General features: G+C 45.4%; 1 protein-coding gene and 2 long non-coding RNA genes across 6 annotated transcripts in view; 1 reads left to right on the top strand and 2 right to left on the bottom strand.

Annotated features, from left to right (window-relative positions):
• Positions 1-12,102, bottom strand: part of LOC311581577 — a 302,265-nt gene extending 290,163 nt beyond the window's left edge. For 2 of the 3 annotated variants that reach the window (XR_014773804.1, XR_014773805.1), the window contains exon 1: positions 11,650-12,102. This is a non-coding gene — a long non-coding RNA (uncharacterized lncRNA). Of the gene's footprint in view, positions 1-11,465 lie in introns of all 3 variants that reach the window. The other variant, XR_014773803.1, reaches the window with a different exon arrangement.
• A 179-nt stretch (positions 12,103-12,281) lies between these two features.
• Positions 12,282-22,788, top strand: part of PHYHIPL (phytanoyl-CoA 2-hydroxylase interacting protein like) — a 37,498-nt gene continuing 26,991 nt past the window's right edge. The window contains exon 1 of one of the 2 annotated variants that reach the window (XM_084753986.1): positions 12,282-12,568. In XM_084753986.1, coding sequence (XP_084610112.1) covers positions 12,466-12,568 — 103 coding nt within the window. In that variant the 5' untranslated portion in view covers positions 12,282-12,465. Of the gene's footprint in view, positions 12,569-18,531; positions 18,669-22,788 lie in introns of those variants that run through there. The other variant, XM_084753987.1, reaches the window with a different exon arrangement.
• On the bottom strand, positions 13,947-18,463 carry LOC311581581. Its single transcript, XR_014773810.1, has 3 exons — positions 18,411-18,463; positions 15,209-15,278; positions 13,947-14,206 (listed from the first exon to the last, which is right to left on the bottom strand). It is a non-coding gene; the product is annotated as an uncharacterized lncRNA (long non-coding RNA).

Genomic DNA, 22,788 nt, shown 5'->3' with positions numbered 1-22,788 from the left:
TTCATTTTTTTTTTTTTTTTTAAGGCCCATATGGAGGCATTTGTCAACTGGGGAATGACATCAGCCGAAATGGGGGGGGGGGGCCCAGGGGGAGGGTAGGTCGGAAGGGAGGGGGTGGGAGGGGAGGGAGGCATGGGGGTGGCGGGTTTAGGCGGGGGGGGGGGGGGGGGCGGGTCAGGAGCAGGAACGGGAACAGGATGATGGAAAATATGATTAGGCCCAACCACTGCAGCGCCCTTACTGGGTACCTTCTTTCAGGAGGTGTAACCTGAACGTAAGTTCAAAATCGTACTCTGATTTATAAACACGGAGGCCCCATTTAAATCCACGACCCGTCCAAATGGCACGTTTACCGGGCTCAGTGAAGCGAATGGTCAGGGGGTTGCACCAGCCATTGGTGACTGAACGAGCTACATTGCAAAGGTCTTTAAGGGTCCCAAGAAGAGGATGGCTTCCAGTACGTGTCGCCAGTGGTCTCACACCCCCAAGAGGCACAGTAAAAATCTTGGGCCCCACCACAGCGATGAGAGGGTCCCGGGAAAACATAGAGCCCTCCGGCCCAAGCAATCCCATCTTGGTGTAAGGTTTTGTGGAGCATGATGCGCTCCAGGTCATTACAGCAGCCGGGACTGGGACCACCAACCGAGCGAGAGAAAAAAAATGTCTTCCACGCCCCAAGAAGAGGGGCCTCCCAGGGCCAGGGCACAGAGGTCAACCTGTAAATCGAGCCACTGGGGATTAATGCCCTGAGAGGAGGAGGAACTAACAATATCTCCCGCTTGGTTAATAATGACCCAGATAAAATTATAGATTGTATAAGGCTGAGGTTGGCGCAGAAATGCGGCGAGAATCACTTCAGGGAGGCAGAGGCAAAGGAGCGACGTGGTGAGTAGCAACGTGATGCATCGGCGGTATCTTTTTTATCCTAAAAAAGAGCACAATTACATCTTTTCCTCAGGGGAGTTCCCTGGGAGAGGGGGGTTAAAAGGTTTGACTAGGCGCTCAGGTAACCAGCGCGCATTTTGTTCTTTTTGATCATAAATGCAGGCATGACCTTTGCCCCAAATAAGGACTGGGTCGGGTCCATGCCATCGGTGGGTCAGTGGATCCTTCCACAGAGCCTTGGCATAGGTGGAGGAGGTGGAGGAGTGCCAAAGGCAATCGGCCGCCGAATGGCCAAGATCATCCTTTTGTAGAAAATTTAGGATGAACAATGCATGATTGAGAAGCAGGCGAGGCCCTGCTGTAGAGGGATATAGGATTCCTTTGGAAAACTGTAATTTATTAAGCATTGTTTTAAGTGTCTGATGGGCCCTCTCGACAATTCCTTGTCCTTGGGGATTGTAAGGTATCCCCGTAACATGTTTAATCTGCAGTTGGGGACAAAAGGACTTGAAGGCAGAGCTTGTATACCCAGGGCCGTTATCAGTCTTTAAGGTAAAGGGTTTGGGGGCAACAGTAAGGCAATACAAAACATGATCAATAACATCTCTAGTAGCCTCTCCATCGTACAATAAGGCAATACAAAACATGATCAATAACATCTCTAGTAGACTCTCCAGCATGCGGAGAGGCGCAAATAAATCCACTAAAAGTATCTATAGACACATGAATATACTTAAGTTTCTTAAAAGAGGAAAAATGAATAACATCCATTTGCCAGACCTGTCCAGGCATGAGGCCACGAGGGTTGACTCCCGTATGTGGCTCGGGAAGAAAGGTGACACATGCCTGGCATTCTTTAACAATAGCCCGGGCTTGTTCCTGAGTGATGGAGAACATGTGGCGGAGGCTTTGGGAATTAAGGTGGTGGAGGGCGTGAGCCTCCCTGGCCATAGCAACGGTGTCGCTGGCGGATGGAACGGCCAGCCCTGAAAGCAGGGGGCGCGTGGCTGAGTCCGCCTGGGCATTAAGTGTAGTCAGAGGCCCTGGCAGGGTAGAGTGAGCGCGAATATGACCAACGAAAAAAGGCTGAGAGCGCAAAAGAATAAGCTGTTGGATACGGGAGAAGAGAGGGGAGGCATTAGGGCAGGCTTAATACGAGGAACCGTCTCGAGGAGTGGAACAGAGGACGCGACATAGGCACTATCAGTATATAGATTAAAGGGAGTATGGGGAAGCAATGTAAAGGCGTGTGCGACAGCTTCCAGCTCAACAAGTTGAGCAGAGGTATGGGGGGTTTGTTTTTGCAGGATAGCTCCGTCCACAGAGAGGGCAGCAACCCCGGTAGAGGAGCCATCAGTAAAAACCAGGGAAGCTTGGGGGAGGGGTCTGGAGCGGGTGACTCTCGGAAAGATGACAGGTTGTCGCTGCAGGAATTGAATTAGTTTATCTGGGGGATAATGATTATCTAATAGGCCGCAAAAAGAAATACAGGAGACCGCCCAATCATCTGAATTTTGAAAAAGCCACCTTATTTGTGTGGCCGAGTAAGGCGTGATAATAGAGTGAGGGTCCCTTCCGAAAAGCCTGGTGGCCGCTTCCCGCCCCTGTCGAATGAGAGACGCAACCAGAGTAGGATAGGTAGGAAGGACCTTAGTGGAGGAGGAGGGGAGATGGAGCCAAAAGAGAGGGGTCCGTTGCCAGAGCAGTCCTGTGGGGGCAAAGAGGGAAGGAAAAATTATGAGCGCGAAAGGCTGGGTAGGGTCATAATAGGAGATGGACTGGTGGAAGATGGCGTCTTCGACCTTTTGTAGGGCCACTGAAGCTTCAGCAGTGAGACTGCGTGGTGAAGAAGGGTCAGAGTTGCCTTTTAAAATATCAAAAAGGGGTTTAAGCTCTCCAGTAGTGAGCTTAAGGTAGGGGCGCAGCCAGTTTATGTCCCCCAAAAGCTGCTGGAAGTCATGAAGTGTTTTAAGGGTGTCTCGGCGGAGCTGGACCTTTTGGGTCCTGACTGAAGAGGTCCCAAGTTCATAGCCCAGAAAAAGAAAAGGGGGGTGTAGTTGTATTTTGTCTGGGGCAATTTTAAGTCCCAGATGACCCAAACTCTTAACAAGTTCCTGGGTGACGAGAGAGAGCTCAGCCGTGTTAGGGCCAGCAAGTAAGATGTCATCCATATAATGAATAATATATAAATGTGGGTACCTAAGGCGTAGCGGGTCGATGGCCTGGGCTACATATTTTTGACAAAGAGTGGGACTGTTGGCCATGCCCTGAGGAAGTACCCGCCATTGAAATCTGGGTGAGGGCCCCACATGATTAACGACAGGGAGGCTAAAGGCAAAACGTTTGGAATCGTCAGGGTGTAGGGGAATGCAAAAGAAGCAATCTTTAAGGTCGAGAACAAGTTTATGAAATCCTTTAAGGATAGCTACAGGAGAGGGGAGACCAGGCTGCAGAGCTCCCATGGGCATCATGGTCTTGTTAATTTCCCTGAGGTCCTGGAGGAGTCGCCAGGCACCATTCTTTTTTTGGATGACAAAAATGGGGGTGTTCCAGGGGGAAGTAGAGGGCTCAACATGGCCTGCATCAAGTTGCTCCTGCACCAGCCTTGAGGCTGCGGCCAGTTTACGGGAAGGAAGGGGCCACTGATCGATCCAGACAGGAGAATCAGTTCTCCAAGTAATTTTATCGGCCTGGAGTGCAGGGGGAGAAGTGGCCCTTATAAAAAATTTTGTTCATATCCCAGCCCTTGGCGACTAATCCTAGGCATAGGGACAATGGGCTCGAGACGCCCCTGTCCCAGCTTGCCGAGGCCCTGGCCTGGCAAATAGCCTTGATCCAAAAGCTGATGCGTGACAGGAGAGGAGGGGCTATAGATAAAGACCCCCATCTGAGAGAGTATGTCCCGGCCCCACAGATTAACGGGTAACCCTGGGACAATGAACGGTTGCACCGTCCCTGTCTGGCCATCAGGGTCAGTCCAGCGAAGGACCTTAGAACTTTGAAGGGTATTGGTAGATATTCCGATGCCCTGAAGGTGAGTAAGGGAGGGCTGACAGGGCCAAGACGAGGGCCAAGAAGATTGGGACAGGACCGTCGAATCTGCCCCGGAATCAATGATGCCTTCAAAGGGGCGGCCATCAAGCCTTAGTGTAAGATGGGGTCTATCAGAAGTTAAGCGTTGGACCCAAAAAGCGGAGGGGGGCAGGGAGGGAGTCGGGGTGGCGGGAGGAGAGACAACAGAGTCAGCCAGGGTTAACGGAAGGGCCCAGGCCAGAATCTGACCAGGAGAGATGGAGAGAGGGCCCTGGGTAGCGGCGGCAAGGAGGAGCGTAGGAGAAGGGAGCGGGTGTTTTAAAACGAGGGGATAGATGAGTAGCCCGATAAGGGCAGAAGAGGCACGGCCGAGGACCAGGAGGGGAAGAGGGGGAGGGTTTCCAAAGAGGGCGACAGGCAAGGACAAGGTTCCATCCTCGGGCGTCAGTATTGTAGAGGTGGTGGCACGGAAGTCCAATCCTGTGGGGGAGGGCAAGGGGCCGCCGCTGGAATGGGAGGAGGTTGGGTTTGGGAGGTGGGGTAGGAGGTCTGTGGATGGAAGCGGGTCTGTAAATTGGGGGGAGCCTGTGACACCGGTCCCGACGCAGGCTGGAATTGGATAGGGTGAGGGGCCCGGGACTGGCCCCCAGAGGAGTTTCCCGAACGCGGGGGGAGAGGGTTACCCATGGCATCAACAGTGGAACGGCAGGTGTTCGCCCAATGACGACCTCTACGGCAACGAGGGCAGAGCGTAGTAGGGGGGGGCCGGGCCACAGGTCCCCGGGATCCAGTGGGTGGCGGAACGACCGGCGGCTGTCCAGCCTGTGAGGGTGGGCGGTTACGCTCATTTGGGCAGGCGCGGGCAAAATGTCCCGGTTGGCCGCACCGGTAACAGGAGGCCCCGCTAGGGAGGGCTCCGACGGCCATAATGGCCTTGGTAAACTTATCAGTTAGGGGATCAACCTCTCGGCAAAGCTGAATCATCTCATCAAGATCCCTGCCCTTATATTTGTGTCTAAGAACTGCCTTACAGGCTGAGTTGGCATTTTCAAAGGCCAATTGTGTAAGAAATTTACTGTCTGTCTGGCCAGGACCAAGGGATCTTTCTGAAGCCTCCAGGAGGCGCGCAGCGAAGTCGCTGAAGGGCTCCTGAGGTCCCTGAAGAATCTTGGTAATAGGGGACAGGGCGGAGCCCGTGGAAGCAATAGTTCTCCAAGCAGCGAGAGCGGCAGAACTAGAATGTGAAAGTAAGGAAAAGGGGAGTGCACGCTGTTTTTCGTCAGTGGCATATTTGCCCTGGCCAAGGAGTTTGTCAAGAGACCATTCACGGGTCTCGCGATGTCCCTGCTGTACGTTTTTTCGGATAAGGTCACGGCAACGATCAGCCCAGTCCGCCCTCCAAGAAAGGAACTGTCCTCGAGTGAGGACAGTCTGTGCAGTGGTGATCCACTCGTTGGGCGTTAGATGACCTCCATCTGCCAAATCATCAAGGAGGGAGAGTGTGAACGGCGCATTAGGTCCGTAACTACGGACAGCCGTGTTAAGTTTTTCTAGCTTTTTAAATTTGAGTTTATGATAAGCAGTGGGGGTAGGGTCAGGAGCCGTTCCACCACCTTTCTGTTCTCCCTCCGAACCTGAGGAATCATGCTCACTATCAGAATCTACAAGGGCCGCGGACGACTGGGAGGGTGTAGGGGCAGGTGGGTCTCCCAAAGCAGCGCCTGAATCAATGGCCTCAGTTTTCGCCCCGCTCAGGGCGGGCTGGCTCTGGGAACGGGTGACAGGGAAAATAAACGGAGCTGTGGAGGAAATGCGCGTTGTTAAAAGCGAAAGCCGTTGTTGAAGCTGAAGAATCTTCGTCGCATGGGAGATCTGGTGTTGGAGATGAGCCTCCGTCTGGCAAAAGCAGTTTGGGAGGGAACAAGGTGGCGGGAGCCGGGAGGCAGGGTAGGGCTTAGTAAGGGGAGGGGGAAGAGTGAGCAAGGTAGAGGAGGGAAAGGTTGGCGCCGCGCGGAGGAGGCCATCATCGGAATGATATCGAGCAGCCTCCTCCTCAAGGGTGGCAGCAGCATCCGGATCCAAGGGCTCATCTGGGGCCTGAGAAAGGAAAATGGCGGAATGGCGGGAGGCGCGTGAAGGGGGAACAGGAGAGGCTGGCGGACCGGATCGGACAGAGGGTGCCCTTTTTGGAGGAAAAACAGGGGCACAAAGTGGTGAACACCCGCGTTCCATAGCGGAAATGGGGTCCTCATGGGTGGGAGGAAGCGACGGATAGAGACGGCGGGAGGAAGGAGAAGGCTTGGACACAGGCGCAGGGGAAAGATTTTTTAAGGGCTCCGAGGATGTAGGAAGAGAGGAACCCTGCAAAGAGGAACAGGAAGGAACACGAGAAGGAGGGAGAGATTCGCGCAGGCAGAGTTCAGCCACGGAGAGGAGCTGCCTCTCTCCGCTTTCGTTTTCGCCGGACTCAATTATGTCCCGTATAAGGCCCCAATAAGAAAAAATACTGTTCGACACCGCTGTATTACCATCTTTTTTAATAAGTGCATTAAGCTCACGCCCCACCTTCTGCCACTTTTCAGAATGAATAGTAGGTCCATCAATCATGAACCAGGGACAGGTCTGGTCAATAAAAACAAAAAACTCAATCAAATGTTTCTTTTTTACCCTAATACCTCTCTCTCTGAGTACGTCCTTTAAGCCTTTTATGAACTTTGCTTCCTTGGACAGCGAATGGCCCATTCTTGAGATATGCGAACGGATGACTCACCTAATGACGAAGCCGGCCGGGCGAGCTCGGCTGGTCATGAAAACTCCTGTGGACCGGTCCCTTAATCCGTTCGGGGAGAAACCCGCACCTCGAGTCCCTTCGTGGTCGCCAGATGAAATTAATCCATGTAACGATAATTAGTCCACCAACCAGTCCAGCTGGTCAGTTATTGGGGGATCGAGGGGGGTCGCAACCTGTACATAAAGACATGGGCGGGAGAGAGACAGTAGCTCAAGCGAACAATTGCTTGTCAAGAGCTCATTTATTAAAGGTAAGGGCAGGCTTTTTAAAACCTGCTTTAGTGAGGGCGGGGGTACGCAAGGAGAGTAGTGGAAAAGTACAAAATCTTCTGGGTTGAGCCCCGGGAACATTAGCAAGGGGAGGGGTCTTTCAGGTGAGACAAAGCAGGATATCTCTGTGGTTATCTTAGGATCAGATCGCTGTCTTCTCAGGACTAAGCCGGATGCCTTGCATACCTAATGAGTGGCCCAGCAGGATGTTGGCTGCAAATACTGAATGGGTGGGAGTCGGCCTCAGGCCTTTTGGTCCCTGGCATTTTCTTGTATCTATTGATGGTCATACAACTTTTATTTTTATTATGTTAATATAATGCATTAATTGATTTGCCATTATCTTGTTTTAAAACCGTCATCTTGTTTTAAAACCCTCAGTGCTATAATCAAAATTTTAACCCAAATACAGATGTTCTTGGTGGTTTAAAATGATTACTGAATTTGTTCAAGAATGTTTTACTACAAAAATGATTACGTCTTTTAAAATGAAATTCTAAGTGTCCCCAAATAACAATATTCTAACTTTGTATTTATAGCTCATACAATACTGTTATATGCATTTCTCATTTGATCTTCATAAGACCATATACTATTTGAGTCATGGCGAATTAATTTAAAATATTTCAGTTATTGCCAATGTCCTATCAATCATGAACTTTCTTTTGTCCTACTGTTCATAATAAAGGCTTAGGAAAGGTTATAGTAATGTGATCACAAGAAACTTAAAAAACAGTGCCTCCAATGATTATGTGTTTTATGACTATTTCTATGCCCCCTCTCTCTTTAAACCTAGCCATAAAGAACTAGAACGTCTCTGGTGCAGATCATAAAAATCCTAGGGTATTTGAAGTAATATAAATAAGCACGCCCGAAGTACTGCAATTCAATTTAATGATTCAGCACACTGTCCAGAGTATAGTACTTGAAGGACTCTAATAAGATGTGCCTAAAACATATGCCACAGGGGAAATAAAGATGCTTAGGAAGAAGTGTAAGTTCTGTACATACAAGGTCAGGTTGTGTACCTGACAAAAGGCAATCTTGTGTCGCACCACAGGATGTCTGACATAGAGGAAAGTTAGATCATGACCGACTACCGTGCTTTCCTTTATATTTTACTAAATTCTAAACTTAGTATGTCTATATATGGAGATATCAAATTTTCAGCTTCCAAAGGTGTCTACAGTGATAGAAGAACTCATAACAATGTGTTATCACTAACATTTGAAATATTGATTCTCTGTCTTTTGGCTAAGGTAAAATGAAGAAAGTTCAGGGGAAGTTTAGCTATAGGTTTGAACATGCACAGCAAGAATTATTACTGTGTAATACTGTTGCACTGTTGCATAACACTTTCCTCTGAGATTGAAACATTCCATCCTACAGAAAGCTCCTTAAACCAGAAGGTAAACAATTAAATGTGGCTTCAGAAAGTCCCTGAATTTACCAGATTCACTAGGCTCCCCTTGCCAGAGTTAGAAAGAAATGCTGAAGTCTCCCTCAGACCAAAGGAAGCTAAGCCACAAAGACTCTCAGGGGGTAAAATCTGCAAAGACGATGCTGAGACTAGAGCAGCTGCATAAAAGAAGCAGAAACAGCTGAGCTGCCTGGAAGACATTTGGCCCGGACACCTGGTAGTACACTTTCTAACTTGTTGAGCTGCCTACAGGCTGTGCAGTGCGCTCCAGGTTTCCCTTCTTTTGTGAGCTGCCACTCATGCTGAGTTGGACCTTGGTGATGTAGCTGTCTTTGAGTCATTGCTCCTCCTATAAGTAACTCCTCACCCATATTCCTATAAGTAACCCCAATAAAACTCATTCGTTTACCAAGTTGGACTTAGGTGGTATCCGTACTTTGGTATGTTATCGCTATCTGGGGTAAGTAGATGTAAGTGTTGCATCTCCCCTGGCAAAGCTTTGCCACACAACAATTACTAAAAGAGGAAAAACTGGGGCTGGCGAGATGGCTCAGTGGTTGAGAGCACGAGCCACTCTTCTAGAGGTCCTGAGTTCAATTCCCAGCCCCTACATGGTGCTTACAACCATCTATAACTGTAGACTCATGGATTCCAGTGCCCCCTTGTGATATGCAGATGTACATTAAGACAAAAGCATCCGTATATATAAATAAATAATTTTTTTAGAAGAGGAAAAAACTAAGGCCCTTTTTGGAGGCATGTCTGTGTCCAAAATAAATACAGTTTAGATTAATTAGCACATGAGGATTTTATCACTACAAAGGTAGCTTCTTGTCAAGGACTCCAATGTTGGGTACAGTGCTGGTTAGGCTATGATTGAGGGGTTGCTCAAATTTGATTCAATTCTTGATGTATACTAATTTATAAATCATAATGTGGTTGTCTTTCTAAGATTAACAACTGTGAAAATAACACATGAAGGGCACTGGCAGAGGTGAGTATGTACAGAGACCATACCTTTTGTGGCAGGGCTCTCAGGCCAGAGTTGTGGCTGTGACAGCAAATAGCTCAAGCAGCTAAATGAAAGGCCTATTTTATTTTATTTTTTTAAGATTTATTTATTTATTATGTATACAGTGTCCTATCTGCATGTACAGAGGGCACTAGATCTTATTACAGATGGTTGTGAGCCACCATGTTGTTGCTGGGAATTTAACTCAGGACCTTTGGAAGAGCAGCCAGAGCTCTTAACCTCTGAGCCATCTCTCCAGCCCCAATAGGTCCTATTTTAAATGATACCTGGAACATAAGAAAGAGGTTCCACAGACTTGAGAAGCCTGCCAAAGGTTACTGGAATAGAACAGTGATTTCTACTTCTTCTGTCTATAATGGCATTCCTGTCTACTCGTAGTTGTTTCCCAGGAGTTTGCTTTCAATTGGTGACTACAGTTCATGTCTGTGCTTTTTCAGTCCAGTCTGGTGGCTCTATCTGACCAAAGAGTAGCCATGTCTTTGGTACTTTAGATATTTCTGGCCAGGAAAGTAAATGTCATAGTGTTTGCTAAAGGCGCCTTGCACTTAATGTGATGGTTCATGGCCATTCTATTGGATCTCAACCCAGCTATGTTTTGGGTCGAGGAACTTTTACTAGTTACAGAAAGCAAACTACTGCCTTCCCTGCTATGGTTATCTGAAATATCTGCCTCAGCTTCTTGGTCTAGTTGGTGCTGCTCTTTGGGAGATTGTGGAGAACTCGAAAAGTGAGACCTAGATGAAGAAATGGATGCCTGGGGACAGGTCCTTGGAGGTGTATTATCTTCCTTGGCTGCTCCCTGCCACTATTTATGCCTTCTCATCTGCCATTATTGAACATGCCTTCCCTACCATGACAAACTGACCATGCTCCTCTTTTATGCTATGTCAGCAACTTGGTAATAGAGATGGAAAATAACTAATACACTCTCTTTGTCCATGGTGCCCTACTCACAGCTGACTGAATATGGTCCCCAATTGGGATATATATATTCTGAGCACCTCAATATACCAGGTGATAATGTTTGCATGAATAAAAGTTCTAATGAATGCCTGTTAAATTTTTCAACTGTAAGTACACTATTTGTGTAGTTTACAGTTCCTCCTATGATTTATAAGTTTGATAATTCTCTGAAAGATGAACCGACTTGCTTTTGCTGTCAATATCCAGTTCTACTGATCTGGGCTTTTGAACATAAGAAATTTACCAATAACTACTCTCTTGCCATTTCTCTGGACAAGTAGTAATTTACTCTCTCCTTAGGGACATTCCCACTTTACTACTGGAATGTTTTTCAAACTTCAAAACAGAGATCCATCATCATTAATGCAGAGGTTCATAACGAGGACATTTCACCTAATGATACAAAACACCTTACACAGATTTTTTATCAGCCTATAGTTGTGCCAAGTTTTCTCACAGGCTCATTTTATGTAAAGTGGGTCCATCCATTTTATGAGACTTCAATTAATTAGATTTAGTTGTTTATGGCTAAATGGATATGACTAGAAAAGGTAGCATATAGTAATCTATATGTAAATTGTTTTTATGGGTGAATATCAATGTTTGAAATTGGAAAATCATTAAACAAGGAACCTAAATGATTACCAATAAATATAAATAATACAAAGGGGGAAGAGGGGCTTCTTTTGATGCAGTGATATGAAGAAAAACAAAATAAAAAATATTCTGAATCAGCAAATGGGAACAGAGGTTGTCGCCTACATCGGCTTTATTGTTAAAACCTAAAACCTTTGCATCGTCACTGAGCGCACAGCAACATTGCTACTGGAAGCAACGGGGCATTCAAGTACAGCATCCCTGGAAGACCACAGGTCCCTCTTCATTTTCTATTGCAACAAAGAACAGGTGATGCGCCTCCGCCTGCATTTTCAGTCAGAACAATGCCTGGCCCAGGGAGAGCACTAAGACTTGTTTGTTAGCTGAGTGAGTGAGAAGGCAGGCTGACAAGTGGCTGTCACCCGGAAGCAGCCTCCTCAGAAGCTAGCCAGCGGCGCCTTCCCGCTGCCTCACCTGTCCCGCAGCACCGACCTGAGTTCGCACCCGGGCCCCGAGCAGTCCTCAGGTGGCCGCTCATTTCTCACAGCGGGGCCATGTGAGGAACGACGGCCAGGCGCGCAGACACGGGGCCAGACGGGATAAAGGGGAGCCTGGGAGGTCGGAGCCTCAGTTTCCCAATCTGTGGTCAACAACCAACCTGCGCGCGCTCGCCTCGCCGCAGCCTGGGTGGGCAGTCCGGCTCGACCGGGCATTGTGAAGAGAAAAACGCCGAGCCGCCATTGCCGGGCGAGCGCGCGACGCGCGCCGAGCAGCTTCCCAGAGCCCGCGCTCCTTCGCGCGCCCCTCCGTCTCTTCCCCGGTGACGGGGAGCGGAGCTGCGACGCCTGGGAGGCCCGAGGGCGCGTGCACGTGGCAGGCGGGGCCGGGGTTCCTAGGGAGGCAGCGGCGGGCGCGGGGGGCGCGGGCGCGTGCCAGGAACCGGGATATGGTCTACGCGCCCGCAGGTGGGTGCTGGTGCACGCCACGGGGCCAGGACGGCGACGGAGTCACCGCGCCCGCGCGTTAGATGCGTGTGCGCGCCACGGGCTGGGGTGCGGAGCCCGCGCGCGGGGGGGGGAGCGGAGGGCGCGTGCGCGTGCTCGCGCTCCCGGCAGGCAGGGGGCGGGGCCTGCGCGCGGTAGGAAAGGGGCGGGGCCGGAGTGCGGGCAGGTAGGCGCGTCCACCACCCTCCCCTGCACCACCACCACCACCACCACCATCCGTGCTCGTGCGCGCGCGCGGCCCTCCCTCCAGCCGTGAGCGCGCTCCTCCCGCTCTCGCGCCGGCCGGCGTTCAGTCTCCGAGCGGCACACTCGGAGGAGCCTCTGCCGCCGCCGACGCCGCCGTCTTCGTCGTCGTCGCCTCGGCCGCGACTCCGGACCGGAGGCTACCCTCGGCCCTCAGCCGTCTCCGGCCTTTCCCGCCCTTCGCCCCGCCGGCCGCCGGCGCCTGGCTTCGACGCGGGGTCGCGAAGATGGAGGTGCCGCGCCTGGACCATGCCCTCAGCAGCCCCAGCAGCCCGTGTGAGGAGATCAAGAACCTCAGCCTGGAGGCCATCCAGCTGTGCGACCGCGATGGTGAGGCACGGCGGCGGCATCGGCGGGAGACAAAAGGACGCGGGGGCTGGGGTGTCCGGTCCGTGGGAGAGGGTGACTCGGGGAGAGGGGAGCCTCTCGGGTCGGCGGCGGGAGAAGGCTGCTGGGGAAGAGGGCGCCTCTCTGGTCTGTGGGAAAGGACGCAGCTCGGGTTCGCGGGAGAAGGCTACTGGGGGAGGAGGGATGTGGGGAGGGAGCCTCTCGGGTCCGCGGGAGAGGGTTCCACCGGGAAGAGGGAGTCGTTCGGAGCAGCGGGAGAGGGCTCTGCCGTGGAGGGGGAGCGTCTCTCGGGTCCGCGGCCCGGTGCTGCCTATTCTGCAGCAGGCAGGTCTTGAGTCTCCCCGCCGGGGACTCACCCCGCCACCGCAAAGGCCACGCTTGACCAGAAACTTATCCATTGCCTTGCAAACCTCTGAACCCCAGAAGTGTCTAACTGGGGTGAGAACATCTAGTATTCTAGTCAGCAAGCGGAAAAGCTGCATTTCAGCACCAAGGACAGACACTAGGTGTAGGAGCTTGGCTCTCGGCAGCGATTCTTAGACTGTCAAAAATCTGAAAAGGAATTGGCCGTCTGCATCTGCTGGGATTCGGTGTGTGTGCACCACACACCATTGGTTGTTGGTGTGTCGGTACTCTATTGTTAAAGTTGGCAGTCTCCGGGGGGGAAAATGAAAATGATGGATCACAGGTCCGGGTGTTAAAGTGCTAGCCCTCTGTGCAGTGTAGGCACAGCACTGTGCGTTGGGCTATTTGGAGGATCAGCGTTGTTTCAGAGATTTGGAATAAAACTTCATTTGTAAGGAAGTCATCTGATTGCTGATTGGTCAAATAATTGTTAAATTCTGCACATAACACGGGAGAATCAGTTGACATGGAAACACTTGACTCTCGGTGAAATTAAGGTTTAACTGTATGTGAGTAATGAATGGCTATAAAGCATTTTAAAGAAAAGTTATGGGGGATATTAATTTGTTCACAGTAAGGTCATGAATTTTTTATCAGTGTAACTCATAGGAAACAAAGATCTTATATTTCAGAGACATTTAAATGGCAGCAACTGGTTTAGGCATTGCTATCTTAAACATTTAAGTCCATTGAGCACTAAAGTCCTGCTTTACTAACAATTTTTAAAAATTATTGGTATGATTTTATTTTCAATAATCTTGAAACCAAAATCCAAACTCTTTGAACACAACAAACTTTAACTTCTGAAAGAGGAGCAGTCTGAATAAACAAATATGCTTGTAAAGGCTGCTTATATTTCCTTTATCTGTAGATTATCTTTGCTAATTGCAACTAATTTTATTTTCTCAGATTGATTTCAGAGAAAACCAAGAGTCTCATGAAAGTAGGTTTGATTTTTATTTAGTTCAATGAATTACCAAATGCTTATTCAAATAGTGGAACTAGATAATTCAGTGTTATCCCTCAGACCTTAATGACTTTGGTATTTAAAACTGCACCCACTGTGTTTATCATGGGTATTAGGGAAATACTTCTTTAATGAAATTCAGAGTAGTGATGTATGGTGTAGAAGTTAATGCTACTTTTACTCCAGTCTGTTCTGGAGTAGCAGCTCCTCTGATCCATTTTTAGTTGTTCCAGTTGACATTATGAGTCCTGCAAAATGAGCAAATTACATAACATTTAATTGAGGGGGATGCTGGGATCAAGCAATCGCGATGAAAATTATTATTTGTAGTCCTCTAAACTAATCAGGTTTCATTCTGTAAAACATTTTAAACCAAGGAGTGCAAAGAACCACATCTTAGAAAATGTGTAAAAAAAAAAAATGGAGACATTCCATAGAAAGGTTGTCAAATGCTTCTGTTTTCCCCTCCCCCCGTGACCCTGCTCCAATATAGGGCAGTTTCTAGTCAGTAAGTTTGTCTCATGAGAATAATGTAGAGGGAATAACGGTTTTTAATAGAATAGTTTGTACTGTGTTGCATTAAACCTCTATTGACTTTCCTTAGCACAGTTTCACATTGAGGTATTTCCAGCCCGATGGAGTTTGCTCCCTGTAGTTCACTCACCTTCCCTCTCAAATCTCACTGTTTCACTTTCTACCAACATATAGAGAAGAAAGGCAAAATTATGGCAGCATACATAGCTGAAGGCATATTTTTGTGTTTTAGGTTTATAGAGCTATAGTTTCATTTTATGATTGAGGGAGTATATTGTCTTGTTTGTGGCTTACTCCTTATCATTTCATTTTACTCTTGTTAATTTGCTAATCAACAAATGAAACATTAATTCCTTGGAAATGAAATAAAGTAGAGGAGGGCAAAGTGTGGTATGTTTGTTAATGTACTTTTCCTTCTACTTGCAAATGTTTTGAATTGTATCATGCTGTGTATGTATCATGAACCACAAGCTGTGGCTCCTGGTAAGCACCCCTGTCTCTCATTCCTTTGGCTTCTCCTCTTTTATGCTTTGTCTGTTGCTGATTTTCCTATGAATTGTAGCTTGTGTTGATAACATCATCTTGCAGCATTTCCTTTTATTGATTTCTTATTTTTCAAAATATTTAATAGTCTTGGAAGAATATCTGAGTTCAAATAGTCATGCATCCGATTTTTAATAAAGCAAGAGAGTTCCTTAAGTACACATGCATATTACCTTGTGAGTAGTCTCCCCTAAGCTTGTTGGCTTTGTCACTTGTACATGGTTCCTGCCCATGTGCTGGTCACTGCAGTACAAAAATGAGGATTCCAGGTAAGAGTCTATTGGGAAACGGTTGGGATGTGTAGAGTAGTTCTTGGGGGCTTCTGTTCATCCCTGTTCCAGGCAGACTACTTTTCTGTTCCTAGCTCTGAAGTGCTCTGGTGTACTCATATTGAATACACCATGTAGCTTCATAATGATTTTAATGGAAGGAAAAACATCCAGTTCTCATCTGAAAACATCAGTAATATGGGAACCCACTGTTAGTTTGTTTCTTCCTGTAGTACCATGAGGTACTGGCTGACCTGTGACAAGAAAAATGTAGCTCACTGCCCTGTTCAAGGTCCCATATCAAATCTGATCCTCGTCATGGTTTTATCACGTGTGTGTGCTTCTGTTCCTTACAGAGAAGGGTTTATATACAGGTTGCCTAGATAACAGACACACAGACAGACAGACAGACAGATAGACAGATTTCTATGTGTTTCTTGAAGCTCCCCATATTTTTGTTTATAGTGAAGTAGAAAAGACTAAATTTATAGTATTAACACCCCCCCCCACACACACACACATACACACAAAGCTTTCTCTCTTTTAAGAGTCATTATCTCTCTGAGCAAGTCATTTTGTAACTGTCTAGATATGGTGTCCTCACCTCTAGGTATGAGGTTTACAGTGCGACTTAGCAAGAGAACACAACTCAAGTAAACTATGCTTTCTTTGTCATCACAGTTCTGTGGAGAAAGGGAGGGGGAACTTCCTCTCTTATATATTCAAACTGTAGATCCCATTAAGGGATCTTGTTTACTAAACTTACAGAAGGAGCTGGAACCTTTTATGCTTTTGACCTATGAACTGAACACGTTCTAACTTTGGGCACAAAGTAACCCAAACACACAAGAGCTCAGTCTACATTAGATAGCCTGCAATACCGTCTCTGAAGCAGCCACCTAAGAAGAACGCCTGTAATCCGTGCCTTCAGTGTCCTCATCACAAGAATGTGAGGTAATCATGACCCTGTCCCACTGCTGGGCGGTACGGAATAGCAGTAATGTCATCTCAGATCACACGGCCAGCCTAGACTGTTGGCCCTTGATAGCTCGTAACCTTGGGCAAGTTACTTAACCTGTTTTAGCCCGAGGCACTCTCATGCAAAACAGGCATAGTAATGTCATATACGATTCTTGAAATGTAAAATGAAGTATTCTATGGCATAGACCACAATTCTTGTTATAAAAGAGAAAAATTACTAGGAATGGAATATTACCTTCCTCATGCTCTCTTGAGTTGAACCTAGTACTTGTTTTAAACCTCTTTTTTTGTGGCCAATATTTGCATCCCTGTTAATAATTCAGTTGTGTGCTACTCAGGAAAGCATTTCATGAGAAATTATTGGCAAACATAAATTCTGAATTTCAGGAGTAAATTGGAAAAGATCTCAGTGGCAGAATTTTGCCCCTTTGCTCTGTAGCCATCCAAACGGTATACCATTGCCATTCTTAGTTCTAGAAGTTGTTTTCAATTTCTAGTTCACATCTGCTGCCACTTTCCCTGCGCCACATGACCTGGACAAACCTTCTACCCTTGCTTGAAAATATTCTCCTTCATGCTCTTTTGTAGCAGCTGCTCTGCTCTGTGTCATATGTCTCTGTATTCATTTCTTTGCCTCAAATACCACCGTGAGGGTGCTGTAAATTTTTACTAGTGAGCAAAGAACACAGTGAATAAACAAAAGCTAAAAGAAACAAACAAGAGCAAGAAAGCCGTCAGCTATGTTAAACCAGTTCCTGCTTTGGGTAAGAGCTCTATTCAGTTTCCACAGAAGACCCAGAAGTTTTAGAGGGGAAAGTCACATCAAAGACTATGTGAACAGACTCCCTCCAGTGGCAGAATGACTGTGTGGCCTAAGTAGTAACTGCCACTTGAGTGGCCACCCAGGCAGGCCTCTCAGAGACTCACTCTAGGCCCAGCACTGTGTAGACAACATGCAGGCCACTCGGCTTTGTCTTCACTAATATTTCCCACTCATTTTGACCCATCTTGCTTTTCCTCTAACTTGTGTGAGTGTGCTTCTCCCTGTTTGCTTTTATTTGTATATCAGAGTCAGCAATAACAATAGGTGATTCATTTGATGCTCATTTCTGTATTCCCTCCTCTGCCCTTAGTAAAAGTTTCAAATTTTACATTTTGCCTTGTTGAATATATCTCTTTTTTGGGGGGTTTATTTTCAATTTCTCTTAAATTTCTAAGAATCTCTTAATTTGTTATTATCGAATTATCTTCTTACTATGCTAGAATATATACCTATTTTTAGCTATTTAAAATACTTTCTTACTGCCAAACTATAATTACTCTGATATCTCACTGAGTAGAATATGTTTGGGCATATACATTTGAGGAGAAAAGTCAACATTTGCAAAGAATTGGATCAGAAAAATGTAGCAAAGCAGGAACATCTAGGTCATATGTGCAGAGAGCATCAGCATGCTCTGCTCCCAGGTCTTAGAACATGGGATGTGGGCAGGGTAGAGGGGTACACAAAGTACAGACCTCAGGACTGAATTCCAGCAGAGTAGAATGTGATAGGGAAAAGCTAAAACTGTAACTCTGCAAAGTTGAAGATAGTTATTGATGAGGGAAATGTTTGAAGACATCTTGATAGCATCAGTTTTTTACCCTTCAGATTTCAGGTCTCAGTGTACATCTAGGCATGTGCTACAGCCCTTTCAAGAACTTTTCTACTTCGCAGACCCTGAATCCCTAGAACAGTACTGTGCACTGTTTGTCACCGTTTCAGAGGGAACTCTTTGAGGGGATGCATATTCTTTCTAGGGCCACCTTTTTCTTCATTCATACTACTCAAAATAGTTCAGACTTTTTCATTGAATTGCCTTACACATATCTTTGAGAAGAAAAATGATGTTTGGAAAGCTTTTAGCAGACATGCAGAAAGCCCACAGTCTAATGGCAGATGTTTTTAGAACTGTTAGTTTATAAAAACCACTCTTTGCTGCTTTAAAGAAGATAGTGAAGTAGAGGTACTTTTGCTCATCTTTATAAAGATAGTGTTGGAATCTTGTGAGGCATTTTAGGTGGATTACTGTTGAGGGGAAAACATTTGAGCTAAGGCATTTTAAATCCCATCTTAAGAAGCCACCTGGAAATTTATAGCATGTTTTCTTCAGTTGTTTTCTCTGAAAAGGAGTTCTAGAATGGGCAGAACAATACTCCTGGAAAATACCCATGTCACTAAGGTGACTAGAACTTATGTGGAAGAAAGAGGTTTGGATTTGACATCAGTCTTAGAGTGGTCTCTCAGGAGCTTTGTTGTATTTCACTCCCTGAAGAAAAGAGTGAACACAGTGTGGAGAAGGCCAAAGTTGAATCCAAAATATGAACTAAATCTACAGTCCAGGTTTGTTTAAAATGCTAACAAGAGTCTGGTAGTTCAAAGCGCTGGGCGTGGTGGCGCACACCTTAATGCCAGAACTCAGGAGGCAGAGGCTGGCAGATCACTGTAAATTCGAGGCCAGCCTAGTCTACAAAGTGAGTCCAGGACAGCCAGGGCTACACAGAGGAACCCTGTCTCGAAAACAAACAAAGAAACAAAAAATAAAGTTACATCATAGCTATGGTGGAAGAAAAAGCATCTCAGTTAGATCTGTAGCTAGTTTGCCATTTTTCTGAACATTTGAGCTATGGTTGTGCTCCAATTTACTAAGCCACTCTGGGATTGTGATGTGATTGTGTGTGTGTGTGTGTGTGTGTGTGTGTGTGTGTGTGTGTGTGTGTGTGTGTATATATATTTGGCTATAGTGTTGTGGAAGCTTCTGTGACTATGTCTGTTTTTGTTTTCTACAGCATGCAGGGTTTTGCTACCTAATGGTAGCACAATAGGTTTATAGCCTCTCTCACTAGTTGTATGCCATTAAAGTTGAGGCACACACAATTTTACTGTATACTTTGGTTTTCATGAAAACTTGTCTCGTCTTCCAGAAGTCAGAACGTTGATGAATTTATCAGTTTTTAAAACTTTAAAAGTTACTGAGTAAGGCAAATGAGGACCAAGGAAATGTTGTACATGTATTATATGACCAGTTCCCAAAAGCTGTATTTTTATGAGTATGTCTATGATGTAAACCAGGAGTTAGTTATCATGATCCTTGAGCCAACTCCCCAAGCCTCCCACCTGTTGACGTGTGTAAAACCATACTGAAACACAGATGTGCCCATTTTATGTGAATATAATAAATGTATGTTTATAAATTTATTTTCTATTAATTATGTTCCTAGAGTAGAGATAAGTGGCTGCGACAGACCACGTAGCCACAAACCCTTTAAAATAGTTACTATTTGACCCTTCACTAAAATATACACTATGAGCTAACCCCTCTTGACCGGATAAAGATGTTGAAAGTTTGTGGAAGAAAATTGTAGACTGATTTGCTTTTGCATATTAACAAAGTGTTGAGATTATGTGCATCATGCAGAGGTCCATGCAGTAAGCTAGCCCTGTGAGGGGTTACTCCAAGATGGATGTCCCTACAGATCCTCATGTCTGAGTTTAGGAGGGAATGTTTCTATGTGCAGACGTTTTCAGGTGCACTGACAATTTTACTACTCATATGTTTGAAAATGTCAGAGGTGGTATCAACTCTGAAGACATGTTGATTTATAGAAATAATTATTATTTAAGATTATATATGCATATATATATTATTCTTTATTCTAAATCAAACTATTTTTTTAAAACAATGAGCCCTGCATGGAGAAACATGTCTGTTACTGCAGAGCTTGGGAAGCAGAGGCAAGAAGATCAGGAACTCAAGGTCAGCCTGAGCGCCATGAGACCTGATCTCAAAAAGAGTCAAGGTCTTATTTTGTTGTCTATAATCTACCTTTAAGCATGTCTAGTGTAATTGTTTTGCAAAATTTTTTCATATAAAATCCAAGAAAACCTATCAAATTTCATCACTACAGTCTAAATCTTGACTATCTTTATTTAGGCGTACTAACAATTTCTGAAAGCTTATAGCAGATATCTTTATTTTAAATATAGCTGTCAGTGTGGTCAATGATAGCTGAAAATTTAGCTACATTAAGTAACAGACTTCTGGCATTTTAAACTAAATTCATCTCAATATATCCATGTAAATTTGGTTAATGGTCCTTGTTATATTTTGTTTTTTAATCTAGGGTGCTTTTTAATTACCTAAGTATAGGTAGACCCCAGACTCATAGTAACTTCATTACTAGTATAATGGCACAGGACACAAAACTCATCCTAATCTCTTAGTGTGTTGAATTTTGCTGCTGAGAGGAATGACCAAATAGACGCATGAACCTAGACTAAAAAGAACTAAATGCTGCAAGCAAATACCCAAAGCATTTTTGAAATTTCACTTGAGCGTATATTTACACATACTTAAATATACACAAGAGGGTGTAGAGCCCCATCTTTTTAGATGCTATGTAATAGGCAAAGTTTTCTTTTTGCTATTTATGCCAAATCAGGTACTGTAGCTGAGTTTGATATGCACTATTTGTGTCCCAGTTTTTAAATAGCTTAAAATAATCACAAAGAAAGCTAAATGATGATGTTTACTGGTCCTCTAATCATCTCTGTACTAAAAAAAGTTTAAGTCTCTTGTCAGTGGGTCCAGTTCTCAAAGTGTATCCCCCGGAGGACCTGTCAGAACCAGTTGCTAGGCCTCCTTCCCTGGGTCCGTGGTTGATTAGATCTGGGGTGGAGCCCAAGACTTTGTTTTTCTAATACGTTTCCAGATGAGCTACCCTTAGTAATCCAGGGGCTACACCTGGAGAAGCAGTGCTCTGAGAAGCATGACCACATGGTTTCCTAAGCTGGGGGACCATAAGAACCCATGTGCCGGTGCCGTGAGGAAGTGCCAGAGCCAGCGGGATTCGTAAAGAAAGCAGGCTTATTTACATGACAGCTTTGGTGACTGCAACCTGCATCTAGTAAGTGTTCCCCTGGCTCTATCCTCATGGCATATGGCATCCTCACAGGAGACCAGGGGTCTGGGGGTGGGGGGAGAGAGAGAGAGACAGAGACAGAGACAGAGACAGAGACAGAGAGACAGACAAAGAATATCAATGTATGAGGCAAACATCTGTGAGTTTTGTGATTATATTAAAAGGATGATATTGAAACAAGAGGTGATGATCGATGGCTTAATGTGCAAGATTAGGGGTTGGGTATCTTTTGACTCAAGCAAGTAAGCTTGGAATAGTTGAGTGGAGAGAATCTGGAAAAAAAATAAGCTCAGTAGTAAGTGGACTAGTTGGCTTTGAAATGTCTGTGATATGTCTAGAAAACAAAATCCATCTGAAAGGAAGGCTATGAGAAATATCCATCTGATTCCCTAAGGAAGAGTTTGAGAGCAAGGAAACGTTGGTAGTTTTTTCCGAGCTGCCTCATTGCCTCTGCCTCCTTACAATGCGAACCTTCCTGTCTTTCAGACAGCTTCATCATGGAAGCCATAGGATAGGAAGCTGGTGCCTAGTGGGCAGGTTAGTTTACCATCTAAAACTGTTCTAGTTCTTTTTAGAAAGGAATAGCTATGGAGTGGCTAACATAGAAACAATGGCCTAAGCCCCACAATGTAAAGATTTCCCTCCTTTTATATAGTAAGGTTTTCATATTTACTGTGGAAGGCACTGGGTTTTTTTTCTCTCTTAGCAAAATAGTCTTCTTTGAAGGAAATGTTAATTTATAAAACAATTGAAATGTTGGGCCTCAGATGGGCAGAAAAATAATGGCACTGGAGGCTAAAGAGAAACTAAGATATTTGCCAAATCTGTTTTTGAAGTTTTTGCTTGAACATGTATTTCTTTGTTTTTAAATTTGCATTGATGTTTTGCTTGCATGTATGTCTGTGTAGGTGTCACTGGAACTAAAGTTGCAGATACTTGTGAGCTGTCATGTGGATGCTGAGAATTGAACCCAGGTCCTCTGGAAGAGCAGCCAATGTTCTTAAGCACTGACCAATCTTTCCAGCCTCCTTGAACATATATTTCTAACATATATTCCTAACATTTGACCTTGAACTCTCAATTTTAGTGTTCAGTGGGGTATTTTTTTAGCGCTACTGTCAGCAAGCTATAGTCTTTTTACACTTAGATTTTGTTCTTACAGATTATTTTTAAATAACTTTTTCACTTTGTTTAACAAACATCTTTTTATATAGCATTTTGTATGTCATATGGTTGGGCATTTGGACCAATTATGTATTGTCTTACGTTTTCTGGGACTTAATAATTTAATAGACCTTTCAAAGTTATTTTTAGTGATAACCAAAAAAAAAAAAAAAAGGAAGTTCAACAGAGCAGAAACTATTGATTTCGGAAACTAATATTTAAAGCACTTGCTTTGCTGAAAGCTTTACTCATGAAATTGTAATGATATAATTTACAGCAGTAAAATTTGAAGTTGAAATAATGGTAAATTGTCAAATATAGTACGGCCACTTCTAGCAGAACATGCTTTGTACTGTGTGGTAGATGTGTGTTTCACC

This window comes from Acomys minous (assembly GCF_964271855.1).
Source record: "Acomys minous genome assembly, chromosome: 13".
Classification (NCBI taxonomy): Eukaryota; Metazoa; Chordata; class Mammalia; order Rodentia; family Muridae; genus Acomys; species Acomys minous.
This window is presented reverse-complemented; position numbering and strand designations above follow the sequence as displayed.